Below are 18,281 nucleotides of genomic sequence, written 5' to 3'. Positions count from 1 at the left end.
GGTATTACAGATGCCATTCTTGTTTATGTCCTTGCTACTCTCCGATACCAAGGAAATATTTTTATGAATTCTTCTCCAACTTTTTGAAGGCAGCCCAGTCCTGTAAGGCTAAACCTCAAAAGAGCTAGTCAAGCCTTTTATTTCTTGTTCACTATCCTTCAGACTTTACCTGCTCAGTGCTGCACAGAGTCCATACATATTTTAACACAGAAAGTGGCCTGTGAGGAAATTAAACGTACTGAACCAAAAGGGCAGCTGCCTGGGGTCTCAATGCTCTGAGGGCACACACACAGCTCAGCAAAATGCAAATGTCCTAGTCAATACCAGGGCAAATTCCAGGTTTGAGGGGGGCCTCAGCAAAGTGGCTTTAGGTGGGCTCCCCTCCTACACCAGAGGAGTCTGGTGGGCTTACCTGGCAGTGGCACCTGGCAACAGTGCTGCATCAGCATTGGACAGATTAGAACTGCCATTTAAAATTTCCGACAGTGGTTCCAATGCAATGATGCTCCAGGGCGTTATGGAGAATTTTATATGGTGGCTCCAAACTTCTTGGCAGTGGGTCAGGCAAGTGTCAGTTCAGCAGCAGTGTGCTCTGCCAGCGACAACCCAAAGATGCCATGCACTGATACTGGGGCTGAGGCAATGCAAATTCAACTTCACAGTTATTTACACTCAGAAACTGGGAATATATAGAACCCAAGAAAACAAAAATAGGCACACCAAGTTCTATGCTAAGAAAATCAAGATGTTGTGCTCAGTGAATTAATTTCATCTGTAATGAAATTTGCACAAGCCAGAAGCTTCAGTTCATAATCACATTGCCCATATATTTCAAGCCTAACTCCTCAACCAGGATGTTCAGAAATTTCCTTTTAAAATGCAATGTTTGACAAAATTTGCAAGAGATTTCAGATTCGTTGCTCTACAAAAAAATAAAATAAAATAGGACTTAAAGCCCAACTTTCCAAGCTGTGCCTTTGCTTGCTGTGTGTTGGAGTGTTTGCTGCTATTATGAAATAGACTTTATGGCCTAATCTGGGAGTGCAACTTTCAGTAACCATAGCACCTTGGTTAAGTATGTGTTCATGTGTCAGCTCCCATACATGTATGTGTGCAAGCCTGTGCTGATTGGCAGAACCCAGTGTACACAGTTTGTCTAGTTCTCTTGAAGCTTGTGTTCTCCAAGTACAGGGGAGGATAATTCAGCTTACCTTGCTGTGGAGCTTCTGAGCATCATAGCGAATTTGGGCAAACTCACGGAGCCCAAAAGACCCACCAATTATAAGCACCTGAAATATAAAAAAGAGGTAAAAATAACCAGAATAGAAGCAAAGGAGTACCCAGAACATTGTGAGCTAAAATACACTTTCAAAAAAGCAAGAGATGGAAAAATAACTAGGATGGAAGGAAGGAAAGAAAAATCTAGAACACTATGTACAAAGCCAAGAAGCTGCTGGCATGAGCTGTTGTAAGGACTCTCAGGATAATGCATGTAAAGGTTTTAAACAGTCTAAAGGTGTTAAAGAAATGCCAAGCATGCTATAATACAATAGTGACTCAGACTCATTAGCACAGATTCCATGATGGCCCCTCGGTTTTCCAAAGCACATAAGCTTAATCTTTGTTCATTGATGCAGGCATGTGCATATAAGAGAGAGAGATGCATGGAGAATCTGCTCCAGGGAAGAGATTTGTTCTAGCTTCTGATAATCTAACTTGATTGACTGTCCATTTCATGTCAAATGGATGGGGCTACTACAGTTTTCATTCACAAACATATCAAAAATGTCTCATTCTTGCACAGAGGACTTCAGAAGACTGTTTTTCTGAATCTCTCCTACCTCCCATTATATTTCTGACTCTATGTTTCACCTCCCACGATGCCTTTTCCCTTTAACAGCATTTAGGGAGCCTTAACATCATAGCTCTGGGACTTGTCCTCACCATTTTCAAACTTTTAACAATTGAAGCAACAATGCTCAGCTGGCTCATTCTGGTGCCAAAGTGAAAAGGACCCAATTAAGCTTTTGGAAAAAGCCAGCAGATTGGAACCAGAATCCTATGAAATGTTATTATGTAGCTAGATAAATCAGTCCCTTCTGCACCTATACTGTATCTTCATTATAGCTAATAGCTCCAAACCTCTGAGACTTATGAATAGGAGCAATATGTAAGAGAGAGAAAGAAATTGATATCTATAGGAAGGTGACATTTCTCTCTGTCATAAAATGCAAATACAATTTTTGAAATCTTATACCAAGGCAAACAGAGATGACATGCTCATAGTTCTGTATTAATATACTTCTTTTTGGCGATCCCTTGTAGCCAAGTAAGACTGTCTTCCATGAACATGGTCTTAACAGTGAGTCCATAACTGGCTTTGGAGGCCAATTCTGGATCCACACGTCCTTCCACAGTGGGGACATAGGTTTCTGGGAGGGAGTTGATGACGGTGAGGGTTTGCCAAGAATGCCTTCCTCTTCTTTTTGCCCTGAGTTCGAGCTTCTTAAAAGTCCATGACATCTTTAGTAAAGGCTGTTCTCCAACTGGAGTGCTCGCGGACCAGTGTTTCCCAGATATCAGTGCCTATGTTACATTTTTTTAGGTTTGCCTTGAGTTGGGAATAGAGTAGTTGCTTTGGAAGACGGTAATCAGGCATCTGAACAACATGACCAGCCCAACAAAGTTGATGTTGAAGAATCATTGCTTCAACACTGGTGATCTTTGCTTTTTCCAGTAAACTGACATTAGTTAGCCTGTCTTCCCGAGTGACGTGTAAAATTGTTCGGAGATACTGCAGCTTTCTCTTTTAATATACAACAAGCGTGCGGAACTCCAAACACTCAGGCAATTTCCCCCAAAATTCACCAGCAAACCACTACTTGCTTTTCAAATCCAAGCCTGGGTGGTATAGCCTTTACTACAAAAAGAGGATGAATAGAAGTCTCAGTGTATGACAGGAATTCAAACCATCCAAGTTGAAATTGGGAGGATGATACGGCCATGCCCTCCCCACACAAGCCTTGTATTTAGGAGCCAGAGGATACTTCAATTCAAATCCCCAATCCCTTTTGATTGGCAAAGGCTCTCCTGAGTTCCTATTTGCCTTATAGCAGGGGTAGGCAACCTAAGGCCCGTGGGCCAGATGTGGCCCAATCGCCTTCTAGATCCGGCCCGCGGACGGTCCAGGAATCAGCATATTTTTACATGAGTAGAATGTGTCCTTTTATTTAAAATGTATCTCTGGGTTATTTGTGGGGCCTGACTGGTGTTTTTACATGAGTAGAAAGAGATGCTTTTTAAATAAAAGCACACAGAGTTATTTGTGGGGCATAGGAATTCGTTCATTTCCCCCCAAAAAATATAGTATGGCCCCCCACATGGTCTGAGGGACGGTGGACTAGCCCACGGCTGAAAAAGGTTGCTGACCCCTGGCTTATAGAGTTCTAGCTCTGCGCTCCAAATATCTGAAGCAATCTTCTCTAACTACTGGTGTTCTACTGCCACCATATAGACACTTATATCTTTGACTGATTTTGTCACAGCCTCAATATGTTGACCTAACAGGAGATGTAGTTTGAATGAACAAATATTTATTATTATAGTAACAGCTGAATATAACAAGTTCTTATTGTTTGTTTTCACTAACAGTGCTTGGATACTTTGTATGATGTAACATGTGCCTAGAATTCTATTCCTAATGCAAGTTCTAATCCTATCTTATACTTCCCCCTACTCCTCAGTGCCACACCAGCCAACCTTCTTCTTCCTCCAAAACCCAACTACCTCTTTTCCTCACACGCAACTGTTCTAAAAGTCACACTCCACTCTTAGCCAGTCAGCAGAAGACATGTGCCAATATCTCATTCACACCTTACTTTATATCTTACAACTATCTCTCTAAATAACATTCTACTGTATATCTCTTAACATACAAATCTGCGCAAGTCAGGGACAATGATAAACACCACAGACACTTTTTGCAAAATAATAATAACGATAATTATTTATTATTTTTACCCCACCCATCCGGTTGGGTTTCCCCAGCCACTCTGGGCGGCTCCCAACAGATTAAAAACAGAATAAAACATCAAATATTAAAAACTTCCCTAAACAGGGCTGCCTTCAGATGTCTTCTAAAAGTCAGATAGTTGTTTACAGTCATACCTCGGGATGAATACGCTTCAAGTTAAGTGTTTTCGCGTTACTTCTGGGTTTCGCCGCTTGTGCATGCGCAGAAACTCAAAATGATGTCACGTGCATGTGCGGAAGCGGTGAAATGTGACACACACACAGACGCACAGACGCGTGTTACGTTCACTTCAGGATGCGAACGGGGCTCCGGAACGGATCCCGTTCGCATCCACTATATTTCCTTGACATCTGAAGGCAGGGTGTTCCACAGGGCGGGCGCCACCACCAAGAAGGCCCTCTGCCTGGTTCCCTGTAACCTCACATCTCACAGTGAGGGAACCACCAGAAGGCCCTCGGAGCTGGACCTCAGTGTCTGGGCAGAATGATGGGGGTGGAGACGCTCCTTCAGGTATAATTTCACCCACTTTGTAAAGCATCCCACCTCTCAATGTGTGTGTTGCAGGGATGAGGGATCTGAGGACCTCCAGATATTGCTGGACCCTAACTCCCATCAGCTGTGCCAGGCTGGCCAAAGATCGGGAGGATCAAATTTGTAGACCAGCAACATCTGGAGGACCACAAGTTTCCCACACCTGATTTACTGGGAGGAGCTGCAAACAGGGGCAAAAAGCTATTCAGGGTGAAGAAGCATTGCCTTCAAGCTGACTGGACTTTGTGACATTGGTTACCTACATAGCATTGTAGCATCCTTATTTACAACAGGATTTCCAACTGCCTGGGATTAGACCCAGAAACAATCAGAAACAGTGGTAAGAGGAAATTAAAAGGGGTAACTTACAGGCATTCAACAAAAGCCTAGGAACAAGTATAGGGTTTAATGCAGTGTGTTTGTCTTCTTTTAAAAATTTAAAACTGCTTTAAATGAACACACATGCTCATAATTTCTTCTTTAATGGTTATTACCGCAGTAATCATTTGTACAGGGGCTGACATAAAAAAGGTTAACTGAATGCAGTTTTGCTCTCCATTGATTTACTGAGTATATACATTCCAACAAACCCACAAACCCACAGCAATATGCCCATATGAATAATAGCTGTGCAGGACTGAAACAGCTGTACCAGGAGGGCCTGGCTTCTCAATAGTGAAACTAATTATAAAGCAACACTTAGCTGTGCTAGATCCATTAAGATGTTGTTTGCCTCTCTTCAAGCTTGCAAAGTGTATACAATAGTGTCCATGTTTCTGTTACATTTCATTAGCATATAGATATTGAATATATCATAACCTGATTTTCCCCCATAAAGAAATTGACCAATATTTCACATACCAGAAAAAAGCTAAGGGTGAAATCCTATACATGTCTATTGAAAACTAAGTACCGGTACTATTGAGTTCAATGGGGCTGACTTCCAGGCAAGTGGGCTTCGGATTGAAGACTAATTGAAATAGTGTGTACATAGATTTTTAAAACTCAGGTGTGTTTAAAGGTCCAGAGAGGTCACTGGAGCTTGTGTCTGATGGATGTCTGCAACTGTCTACAAAGATGTGTAGAAACTAAGACAGATGCTACTATTGTGTTTTTAGCTTTTGTAGTACCTGCTGCTTTATTGGGGGGGGGGTTATTGCTATAATTTATTTTTTATGATTTTATATAAGCTGCCTTGGGCATCAACTGATGGAAAGGCATAGTGTATCGATTTTTTTTTTTAAAGACCCATAATCTTGCCCTTCCAAAAGGCAGTGAATTTATAGATCGTCTTCACACACCATGTATTTTCCTTTCGTCTAGGGGTATACAGTACCATGCTTGTAGCATTATTACTGTAACAGTTAACAGTTAGCATCCTCTACTGTAAGCATTTATGTGTTGGGTCAGAGGTTTTTCACATTTAAGATTAACAACATGAGGGGTCTGCTAATAATATGAGGTCTGTGTGGTGCACAAGAAAACCAGGAGAATTAGGTTTTGAACTTACATGCAGAATTGTCTCACTTTGACTCTGGCTACTGTAAAGCCAGGAAAACATGGCTACATTAATAGGTTTTTGCATTTTACATCTGAAGGTCACCTTTAACAACACAGAACAGCAATACTCCTCACTTAGACCGTGCTTTACAAACTAACCTGGAAACAAGCCAACAGCACGGTTTTCAGAACTATCACTTGATTCAATATTCAAAGAAGGATTTTGTTGGTGTTTCAGTGAGTTCACACCAAGACACACATCAAAAGCAACATTTTTAATGAAATTATATATGCACAGAATGAAAGGTAGAATGAAACATGGGAGGCGACACAGAAGCGCCATCTGTCATATATGCTCAGCAACCTCAGTAACTGTTTCATGAAGAAATTGACATTAATTTCTGTTCAATAGCATTGTGAAAAACTAATTTCTGTTATTTTACTGAAAAGCATGTTAAGTAAACAAATACCGACAGAGCACTGTACACAGAGGATATTAACGCTCATCAGCACAAGACAAACATAAATAAAGACTGAGTAAGTCAGGCCTCCTTAAACCCTGTGTTCTACTACAGATTCCAGACTCACCAAATTATTCAGTAAAATCTAAAGCAGCCAACCCTTAGGTTAGCAAAACAACAAGCAGCAATTTCTCCAGCACTGCCTAGCAATTTGCAGCGTTAGATCACCTCTGTTGCTAGAGAAACTCATTCCGTTGTTGTAGCACTGATTTTGAAAGCCAGATTACAAAATTACATTCCCTTTGTCATAAATCCCTAAATTAATCACATCACAATATTCACTGCTGGCAACACAGATCATGCACTGGTGAAAAGAAAGCCGGGGAAATGTTATGAAATATTTTACTTGAAGAGGGAATGTGATAATTTTCAAGCCTCTTCTTTAAGACTGTTGTTGTTGAAGCCTCCAGCTATGCATTGTGCAGATGCAGAACTGGAACAGTCAAATGAAATATTCTCTTTTTACTTCACAGTGATGGGAATTAAAGAGATTTGGAGGGGGGTTCCTTTTTTTAAAGAAAAACTGCTGTGTGTGCATTTTAGAGCTGCTGAAAGGTCCCAATGTGACAGCTCTGAAAACTACAGTTCTTCATTTATTCAAGTACAGCAGGGGCACAAAAAGCAAAACCCAAAAAACCAAATGCTGGCTACCAATATGGCTCAGCCCCAGACACCCTAAAGAGTCCCCAATCTTTTATCTTTCAGAATAATATGGGTTTTGCTAGAGGCAGCTCTCCCAAACAGCTCAGGTGTACCTAAACATTTGTAACTGTGTTGTCCCATTCTCCAGGAAGCTATGTGTCATCAAAATGTTTTTGTCCAGGAGACCTTGCTCTGCAATTGCAAGCTTTGAACACATAGATGAGACTTTAGAAATATCACCAACCACTTATCCTGTCACTTTTCAACTTAAATTAAGCACAGCCAACTTTGGGTTTCTCAGCAGCCTCTGGATTCTCAGCAGTCTAGTAGCCTGGATGCATAGCTTACTGTATGAATCATACTGTGACAAATGTAGCATCGTTCCTTAGATGTCGTATTCATACCTACAACTTTGTCAAGACAATTATCTTCATTGTCTCACACAGGAACATAAGATGGCCTATCTAGGCCATCATCCTGTTCTCACAGTAGTCAACCAGATGCCTGTGGGAAGCCTGCAACACAGACCAGAGCGCAACAGCACTCTGCCCCCCTGCGATTCCCAGCATACTGCCTCCAAAAGTGGAAGCAAAACACAGCCATAGTGGTTGGTAGCCACTTCTCATCCCTGAATTTGTCTAATCTTCTTTTAAAACTATCCTAGTTGGTGGCCACCACTGCCTCAGGTGGAAGCAAGTTCCATAGTTTAACTATGCACTGCTTGAAAAAAAATACTTTCTTTTATATGTCCTGGATCTTTCAACATTCAGCTTCATTGTTATTAGAGAGAACTTTTCTTTACTCAGTTTCTCTGGGCCAACCATAATTTTAAAAACAAGAGCCCTCCTTGCTCATCAGCAAGTGGTTCTCAGGCACATTGCCTCTGAACTCTTGAGGTTCCGTATAATCATCAGCACACTACTTCTCCATTAATATATCACATCCCCTTTCAAGTCGTGTGAGTGGCCACTGCCTTAGTACCTTGTGGCAGCAATTTACTCCATGAAGAAGCACTTTCCTTTATCTGTCCTGAATCTTCCAACATTCAGCTTCATCGGATGTTATGGAGGAGGAAGAAAAACATTTGTGTCTCCACTTTCTTCATGCCTCATCTCAACTTTTCTCTAAACTAGTAAGTTTAGAGCAACCTTTCTTCACAGGGGAGTTGCTTTACTCATTTGATCATTTTGGTTGCCCTTTTCTGAACCTTTTCACAGCATAGATCTCTACAGACCTGCCCTATCCCTTCATCTTTCATCTCAAGCAACACTGATCCCAGAAAGTCCCCCTACTATCAGTCTCAGTACAGTATGCAAGAGTTACCTGGGAAATGAGTACAGAAGCACACTGACAAACAAACCAATATTGCTATGTATGACTAGACAAGTCCCTCAAAACACATACAAATGTTTTGCAAACGTGTGGGTACGCTCACATTTCATACACTCCTAAACCAGAGTTTATTTTAAACAGCCATTCCCAAATTCGGCCCTCCAGCTGTTTTGGGACTACAATTCCTATCACCCCTGACCACTGGTCCTGTTAGCTAGGGATGATGGGTGTTGTAGTCCCAATACAGCTGGAGGGCCGAGTTTGCGGATGCCTGATTTTAAACAATTATTTTAAAACGACACGCAAACCAGGCCTGTGGCCATCAGGTCTTTTGGACTTGCTCTGAATAGCCAGCTTCATGTATTATCATTCTCTCAACTTCCAACTGTAGTCTTTTGTGTTCTTACACAAATGTAGCCAAACGATGGCACCACCAATACATAGAAGGGCAGTACTCCAAGGTCTGTACGAGTACAACTGAGGGGGAGATACCCCCCCAAAAAACCCCAGTCCAATGAGAATTCAGTGGCCATAGAACATTGGCTGGTTGAAAGCAAAAAAATCTGATAACCAACTAGAAGAATAGTTGAAAAGGGGGCGTGTCCAACTGACTGGAACAGTGAACAGGAACGTGCCAGGCTGCAGTACTTTTTGTACATCCCACTTATATATGCCATCAGCAAGCTAACATACATAGAATGGTTGGTGGTGCTAATGATTTTTTGCTGTTTTGTGCCACATCTCAAACCTTGCTACTTGCAGAAGACATTTTCCCCAATAAAATAAAGATGTAATCAGTAGGCTGGAAAACCATCTAGGTTAAATAAAAAAAGATGTAGACTGACATCAGCCTTATTTGGTTCGCCTAATCTAGTTTATGAGTGTTATGAGCAATTCTGAGAGTGACAAGCATGAAATACCACTTGCCAGGCCTTTGGCTCTTCCATTTGGTTGGAAACAAGCTGGTTTTGTCCTTGATTCCAAGAGAGGATCACTCTGGTCATAAGATGCCTATCCTAAAGCAATTTTTATGGATGAGTGGGAAATGCTAGCTTCATACTTCCTTCCATCTTGAATGGAGAGGTAAAAACAAAAGCTGCACATTTAATCACAAAAGACTCCCTGTTGAGCAAATAACCTGCTCCTCTGAGCCACACAAGAGAGTTTCTGGATAGGGAGGGGGAACGTGTGTCCCTCCAAAAGTTCACAGAATCATATAATCGTAGAGTTGGAAAGGACCCAAGGGTCATCTAGTCCAAAACCCCCAAAATGCAGGAATCTCAGCTAAAGCATCCATGACAGATGGCCATCCAACCTCTGCTCAAAACCCTCCAATGAAGGAGAGTCCACAACCTCCTGAGGAGTCCGTTCCACTGTCTAACAGATCTTATCATCATTAAGTTATTCCTGATGTTTAGTCGGGAGTGTCCTTTCTTTTAACTTGAAGTCAGAGCAAGAGAAAACAAACTTGTTCCCTCTTCCATGTGACGTGATTGCAACTTCTGTCATCCCTAAGTGATGAGCTGATGGGAATTGTAGTCTAACAACATCCAGGGGCCACAGTCCCCCTACCCCTGTTCAGTAAAAAAAGAAGCTCCCTTAGGCAAATTAATGTGATGAAGTACAGAAAAGATATTTTGCAAAAAACACAAAGAACCCTCTAAAAAGAAGGCAGCCCATATGTTCCTCAGTGCAAGCATGAGCAAAAATGGCTCCTTCAACCAGACTGTTGTCATTTTGCATTACACACAGTGCTTGGCCAGGTCAGATAACAAGGGAATTAACACAGCTGCTTGAAGAACAAGTCTGTTTTGGTGGGTCAAGAACAGCTTTCCTGTTAAAAACAGGGCTGTCCCTTTCTTCCTTTAAAACAAGACACGTTGCATTTTAAGAAGTGAAGAATTCTCTCCCATCTTCATTTCAGCTCCATATGCAATGAGCCTGTCATTGTTTTTTAAAAAAAGAAGAATCTGTAGATACCTAAAGACTAGTATTATTTCTTCAGTAGCTTCCACACAACAGGGAAGCAAAACACCACACACCCCAACACAAGGAATTAATATTCCCTTTTATCACCCAGTGTTCCATGATGTAAGAAATACAGGGCAAAAACAAAGGATAAAGATTTGGAGCCCCCCAACTCTGCAGTTAAACGCTGCTGCTCTTTCATTAGTTGGGCAGTGACTTTTCCTGGCCAGTTAAATGGACTGCAGCAGAGTTGCTGAACTACAACTCCCATCACCCCTGGCCAATGGGCATGCTTGCTGGAGCTGATGGGAGCTGTAGTTCAGCAACATCTGGAAGGCAAAAGTTCCCCACACCTGGACTACAGGGTAAAATAAGAAGCTGTGGCAAAACAGCCAAATTCTGAAAGGAGAAAAAGGAGTGGGAGGGGCAAAGGTCAAAACTGAGGAACAGACTGAGGAACAGAATGGGATGACAGAAAAAGCAGCTAAGAGTTCCTCTAAATGACAGCATCACCTGCAAAGTACTCATGCTCCCTAAACATGAGGATGGGATGGAGCAATGCTCAATTTCTGAGAATGGCTGAGCAACAGACTTACTGCGAATGGGCCTCCTTTTCTGTGGTCCACTAAAATTAATGGCATACCACTATCTATGGTGTACCATGTTTGAATGGCAAAGGCATGTAGAGACAGTTTTCCTTAAGCAGCTGGCTCACAGGTATGGGATGCTCTCCCCTAAGGGCTTAGGGTTCACCTTTGCATGAGCATTTTCTGAGGGCAGCTTGGGATAGTATCTGGCTAGTGTTATTTCTTCATGGTTTCCAATACACATAGACAAACCACTTGACTTCAGGCTTTCATCTTTCTTCTTCCAACATTAAGCAGCAGAATGTGTACTATTACACCTCCCACTGCATATATTGCCCATGGCATCAGCCATCAGTAACGATAAAAGACAAACAAAAAACAACAGATGACAGTCATGGCAAATACAGAGATGAAAAATTGTTTTTCTAAACACAAATTAATTTAAGCAGTGGGCAAAGTGTCAGCCAGTGTGATGGCTGATTTTATTTTGTCCTATAGAAGTCATGACAATCATTTCTTGAGGATAATATAAAATAGCTGCAGTCACCAGCTTGTGATTGTGATTAGGCAAAACTTGCCAGTCGGCCCTATGGATGCGCCAAAGCTCAGCAGCTTTATTTTCTTATAGAAGTGAATGGCTTCCATTCACTTCAATGGGAAAGAATAAAGCACCAGCAGTGCATGAGAACCCTCCAGAGAACAGGATGAAAGACATTCTAGTCGTGCTGCCTGTCTAACTAAAAATAAACCACATATGATTGCATAGAGACAGTATCAAGATTTTTACACCCATCTTCTGTTGGTTTTAAAGGGACACTTTTCAGATGGAGTCAGTGTTCCAAATATGAAATTCTGCATGTTCAGGAAACAGTATAATAGCAGTTTTATTGTACCAGTGACACAGAACTTTGCTGTCCCAGTACAGTATGCAAGAGTCACATGGGGAATGAATCATTGGCAGCTGCAACTATTATCAGAAAAGTGAAATCAACACTATATTTTAGAAACAGGAGCACCATCTACTGTATTTGAGAGCTAGGTACACTTCAAATAGAATTTCCGAAAAGAAAAAGCTCTCATGGCTCTTAGAAATCACTTTGGAAACAGTACAAAGTAGTAAGAGGCAGGGAGATGTGAAAATCCAAGCATGCGGAACAACCTCTTGTGAGACATATAGTACATATCTACAAGGTCACAAGAATTCATCCCAGCATCTGGACAGATGTTCCCATCCTGGTGCTGTGGGACTTCACACCCTGCAGCGCATAAGCTGTTAAACAGTGTTCCATGCCATCTTACATCACTCTCTTAGGTTTTTGCTGCCTTATGCTAGGCACTGATATGATCACACATATTGTCAAGTTGAAAGGTGAAGAAAGCCAGATTGGAGAATTCCCCCAGAATAATCATTGTATTCAGCAGATTTACCTGTGTTAGTTATTTTAATCCCCCATAAATCAACTTCTTCTTTGTTCTAAAAGTTTATTTGGTTATTTAATTCACAGTCCTAGCCTTCCTAATGCTGAAATATATGGAAGAGTTACAATAGATTAAAACATAAGCAATATTGGTTTTTATTGGGGGTTTTTAAAGTCAAAGGCAACTGACACATGGTAAAACTTGATTTCCCTAGAACACTACTATCCACTTGGTAAGTGGACTCACTACTCAGAAATGAGTCACACCAGTTGCACAATGGCCATTTTCTAGGACGTGTTTTTTTTAAGGATGTGAAAAATGACAAAAAGAGCAGAGGTGGGCATATATAAAAGATCCACAATGCTCATGCTATTGTCCTACAAGGTAAGCCAAGATGTCTTAAAAACCCAGGCAGGAAAGCAGCAGAGTTTACAATCAGCACCAAATTGAAACAGCATCAAATGTAAGATGCACTTTTAAGGGACAACTGGAAGCATACACCAAAGCTCCTAATTCTTCCTTTGCAGCTGCAACTTTATTTATCCCATGCTTTGTTTCATATAGGTCACATGCCAGAGGTTCCATACCCATGTGCTCTGGTTTTTCTAAGCAAGAACACAAGAAACTGACAAGATTCCTGTCAAAAAAATTTGTAGCTGATCATAGCCTTGCTAATTTTATTCTCATGATGTTTGTATAGGTTGTTCTATGCACATAAGGCTCAGGAGAGAGACCTTTGCTGGGGTCTCTGAAGGCAGGATACATTAGATTTTACTTAAATTGAAAAGTCTTCAATGTTATTAGCAGATAGCAATAGGGTAACTGTAGGGAAAGCATGCAGTTCCCATGTCTGATATCAAAGTCTGCTAGACTTTCAGCAAAATCAAATTCACTGTCACTTGCCTTTCTTTGGGACCCCAGAAACTAAGAATTCTACATTCTTCCTGTACTATGCCTACTTGCTGGGTAGAGAAATAAGTATGGAACAATCTAACAAAGCTACAACTGGGAGAATTCTACAAAGCCTTCCACAATTCATTCTTTCCTTTAAAAAAAAAGTTACACACAAACACACAATAGCAGGGGTTTTGGGGTGGGGATTCAAACAACTTTTACCCATAGCTGTCAACTTACAGATTTGAAAATAAGGGACCAGCAGCCTTGAAAAAAAGGTACCAGCAGCCAAAATAAGGGATTTTAGTCTACCAGCTGAAATACGAAGTTAAAAGGGACCAGATAATTTTGGAGAACAGTGCCGGTTTTTAACCCTTCGTTTCCAGAGGCTGCTGCTCAAGACACCAGCCGATGAAACACTGCAATTAAATAACTACAAGCAGCCACCACTTTTCACGCAAAACGAAGTCCAAGCTACGAAGATGCTGCTGCAGTTCTGTATCTTTTCTCTCGTGCTCCATCTGCAGCTCTCAATTCCATCAGGTGGGGGGGGGGGGGGAAATAGTGTCCGAAGTAAACCCGCAGATCAGACCATCTATGCTAGTCTACCGCTACAAATCTATGGGAGAAGCGCTTGCGGTCCTTCCCTTGTAGCCCTTGGAACACCTGCCTGCATCTCCGCCTCCTCCTCTCTCTGAACTGCTTTCTCTATGGTTGCCCTTGCTCTCCTCTCAAGGCACCTCAGCAATTCATAGGCCATGCCAGGCTGCCCATCTCATCCGGGTCCTTCGGTGGCACAGCCGCAGTACGGCCTAGCAGGAGCAGGAGCAGGAGCGGCGGCGATGGGCAGAGGGGAGGCCCCAGGCAGAGACGTTCAGTTTGGCGGCCGCGAGGCTGCTGAGAGGGGCCGGAGGGGGGCAGGCCGGGCAGCCAAGCAACACAGTTGGAGCCTCCCTCCTCCCTGGCTGGCAGGGAGGGACAGAAGCTGCTTCCTTTGAAACCCTGGAAATTTAAGGGACATCCATCAATAAGGGACAGCAGCGGGACATGGCGCTGGGATAAGGGACTGTCCCTCCAAATAAGGGACGCTTGACAGCTATGCTTTTACCCAGTGTGCTATGACTTCCTTATACCAAGTTTATTGTATTATTTTGTATTGTATTAGGCTGAATAGTACTATGGTATTTTTACATCAATTATTATGTTTTTGTGTGTGTGTTTGTGCCTTTAACAGCCCGGGTTTTAGTGCTACTTATCTCAATGACCTGTCACATATATTAACACTAACAAACAAATAATCCTATTCAGTTAATGACATAGGCAGGATTTGTGAATAGATATTGAAGAGAAAGAATCTAATAGGAACCAAGACTGGAATTCAATCATAACACTAAATTCTGTACAAAGTCACATTTGCTGTCTGTTCAGTTTCTGCAGAAGCATGTACCATTGGAACAATGAAAACTGACCAGAATTCTGAAGCTAATGGCACAAAAACCATCATGCAAACAAACCAAAACAAACCCCTTAAGCAAAATCTACTTGTCAGCAAAACAACTGAATCTTAAAAGCCAGCAAACTAAATGTTGTGCAGCCCATCATCTATGCATCATGGCTTTTCAGGTACTCAGCAACTTTTCTAACGTTGGCCCACAACTTATGCACATTTAACTTGTGCACATTTAGCTTTACGCGCATGGCAAAAATTAGTAATTTTAAAGGCCGGAAAGGGGGCAGGGTCCTGGAAAAAATTACTTTGGCAATCCCATCTACCATTGAACCCAATGGCTTTTGACTATATGCAATTTTGGCATTAGGCACGATCTCTGGAACGTAACCACTGTGTAAATGCAGTCTTACTGTATTCTAAATGCAGGTGTCATCCAGCCAAACTCCTGAATTTTTGTTGCGCTTTTCCCCTTGTTCTCACCCCTTTGTTTTGTATAATATCTAGGCTGATTAAGAGTTCTGGAGAATTCAAAAGCTTGCTGATTTCAGACAATTTGGTTGGTCCTCATAAAGGTGCTGCCTTTGCTTTTTAAGCATAATAACCTTACCAAGGCCTCACAATACATGGCTGTTAGGATATCCTACTGAGCTTGGTGACTTGGAAGTGAAGTAGGCCTGATTTCAACTATTAAATTACTGAAACGAAGCACTACAAAGATTTTTCCAGAAGGAAACTTCTACAGGAAAATGAGCATTGCTACACAGTTAACCACAAACAGAATGGTAGCTAAAATTCTTAGAATGTCTGAAAGTCAGCTTATTTATGAATTGAAGTGACATGATTGGCACTTAGAAAGTATGTTTGCTACCATTATAATAGAAAAAAACGTTTTTGCTTTGCTAATGCCAAATTTTAAATTTAACTGTCCTCCCTTTGGTAATACTTGTTGCAGCCAACTGGAAATTGCAGGAAAGAGTACTGTTGTGCTCAGGTCCTGCATGCAGGCTTCCGCACAGGCATCTGCTTGGCCACTGTGAGAACAGAGTGCCAGATTAGATGGGCTTTTGGCCTGATTCTGTGAGGCTCTTCTTACATTTAGTCTCCCTGCAATGGCACGGGTTTCAACTGGATGAAGTCCCTTTCAACCTAGTAATGATACCCCAAAGGCATGTGGAAGTTCCTTTCTTCCCCGTGTCATAACAAAAGAATCTGGAAAGGTCCATCATCTAAGCCGGTACAGCATTTTGAATCTAACGGCATTCGGAGTCTAACGGCAGCCAAGCAGATGCTCCTGGGAAGCTTCCAAGCAGGGCACAAAGACAACAGCCAAGGCATCTGCCGAAGCGCCAGGCACAAAGACAAGAAGGGGGGAGAAGTTGAAAGAGTGCCACACATCAGCAGCCTTCCAGGGCACTAAGATGGTCACCAGCTGCCTCACATCCGGCTGTGTCTTTCCAATGTCAGGCAAATTGGGGCAGGGCACCAAAGCAGCGGTGCTCTTTCATGCAGTAGTCAGAGCTATGAGCTGTAGAATCGCAGAATCATAGAATCAGAAGGGACCACGAGGGTCACCTAGTCCAACCCCAGCGATGCGGGAATCATTTTGCCCAAGCCTTGAGATTAAGTCGAGTCTCCTGCTCTACCAACTGAGCTATCCCACATATGCCTGCTCCATGTATTTCGCTCACACCTGCTTTCCAGTACAGTGGTACCTTGGGTTACATATGCTTCAGGTTACAGACTCCGCTAACCTAAAAACAGTACCTCGGGTCAAGAACTTTACTTCAAGATGAGAACAGAAATCGTGCTCCGGCGGTGCAGTGGCAGCAGGAGGCCCCATTAGCTAAAGTGGTGCTTCAGGTTAAGAACAGTTTCAGGTTAAGAACGGACCTCCGGAACGAATTAAGTACTTAACCTGGGGTACCACTGTACTGGCCGGGACGTGGGTGGCACTGTGGGTTAAACCACAGAGCCTAGGACTTGCCGATCAGAAGGTCGGCGGTTCGAATCCCCGCGACGGGGTGAGCTCCCGTTGCTCAGTCCCTGCTCCTGCCAACCTAGCAATTTGAAAGCACATCAAAGTGCAAGTAGATAAATAGGTACCGCTCCTGTGGGAAGATAAATGGAATTTCCTTGCTCTTCTCTGGTTCGCCCGAAGCGGCTTAGTCATGCTGGCCACATGACCCGGAAGCTGTACTCCGGCTCCCTCGGCCAATAAAGCAAGATGAGCGCTGCATCCCCAGAGTCAGCCACGACTGGACCTAATGGTCAGAGGGTCCCTTTACCTTTACCACTGTACTGGGTTACAGCTAACTAATAAAATTATTGGGGGGGGCGGTTTTCCTTGTTTCTTTACCCGACAAGCACAGCCACCCTCTAAAAACAGGGTCAGTTCTCGAATACTGTACTTTAAAAGTCACGCTGTAATGCGTCTCATGCAATACGGCAAGAAGAATATAAAGAACGACACCATTTCAGTATATAATCTCATCTGCCCCCCCGGGGGGGGGGTTGTCACGTGACCCTAGTTAAGCGGGGGGGGGGGAGCGCAGAGCGAGCCGTTGCTGAAACGCTCGCGCCGCCCGACCCAAGGCCTCGTCGCGCCTTCGACGGCCTTCCCGAGAAGGTCGCCCCCTCGCGGACGGTCCGGGGCGCTGCAGCCTCCGCCATTGGCAAACGAAGCCCCGCCCTCCGCCAGCGCTTCGCGGCCCCTCTGCTGAGCTAGTTCTAGGCGAGCGTCCTGCCCGCCGCCCCCTCCCCCCGCCCGCCGCTCACCATCATGGGGACTCCATACTGTAGCGTCTTGCTCTTCCGCAGCGCTCGCATTCCGACCATGGCTGGAGCGGCCCAGTATCTCGCCTTCTTGGGCCCGGAGGGGGGGAGGAGGCCGTTCCTGCAGCGCTTCCGGCGTCCTACCGAAACGCTGGTCCCTCGGATCCCGAAGCCGGGAGCAGCCGAGTTCCGACGTGCAAAAAACGAGATAACTGAGGGTTTGTGTGTAAATAAAAATAAAAATTTCCACTCGTAGGGACTCCTCGAATGGGAACCCGATTAGCGGTCCAGATGCCTGAAACCGACGGGAGGAGGACTTGGCAGGCAGAAATTGGACGGGTCCAGTTTCCCCGAATTTGGAGGCAGACAGATAAAGGACATAATTAGTAATTAGTGCTGCTTGTGTCCTCGATTTCACCGAATCATTTCGCGGCTAATTGGTTCCATCCTGAAAGCACATTTCAGCACACCACAAACGTATAAACTAAAGCATATGCTGGCGCCGTGCGGACGACGGGTTATTTCGGATCTTTACCCTAAGCATAAGAAATCAGAACAAATCAAACTTATAAGTTCTACACCATCGTGTAAACAGAAGTCCCATGTACTCGTTAGAAATTGGGACTTCCAGA

General features: G+C 43.2%; 1 protein-coding gene across 2 annotated transcripts in view; it reads right to left on the bottom strand.

Annotated features, from left to right (window-relative positions):
* Positions 1-17,816, bottom strand: part of COX16 (cytochrome c oxidase assembly factor COX16) — a 46,257-nt gene extending 28,441 nt beyond the window's left edge. Inside the window, exons 1-2 of one of the 2 annotated variants that reach the window (XM_079990487.1) lie at positions 17,653-17,816; positions 1,212-1,289 (exon numbers count right to left, since the gene is read on the bottom strand). In XM_079990487.1, the coding sequence (XP_079846613.1) occupies positions 1,212-1,289; positions 17,653-17,712 (138 nt within the window). In that variant the 5' untranslated portion in view covers positions 17,713-17,816. The remainder of the gene's footprint in view (positions 1-1,211; positions 1,290-17,652) is intronic. The other variant, XM_079990488.1, reaches the window with a different exon arrangement.
* Between the last annotated feature and the right edge of the window lie 465 nt (positions 17,817-18,281).

The sequence above is a fragment of the Podarcis cretensis genome, assembly GCF_951804945.1.
Source record: "Podarcis cretensis genome assembly, chromosome: 1".
Taxonomy (NCBI): Eukaryota; Metazoa; Chordata; class Lepidosauria; order Squamata; family Lacertidae; genus Podarcis; species Podarcis cretensis.
Note: the sequence above shows the minus strand (reverse complement) of the source record. Positions and strands in the feature narration are given on the sequence as shown.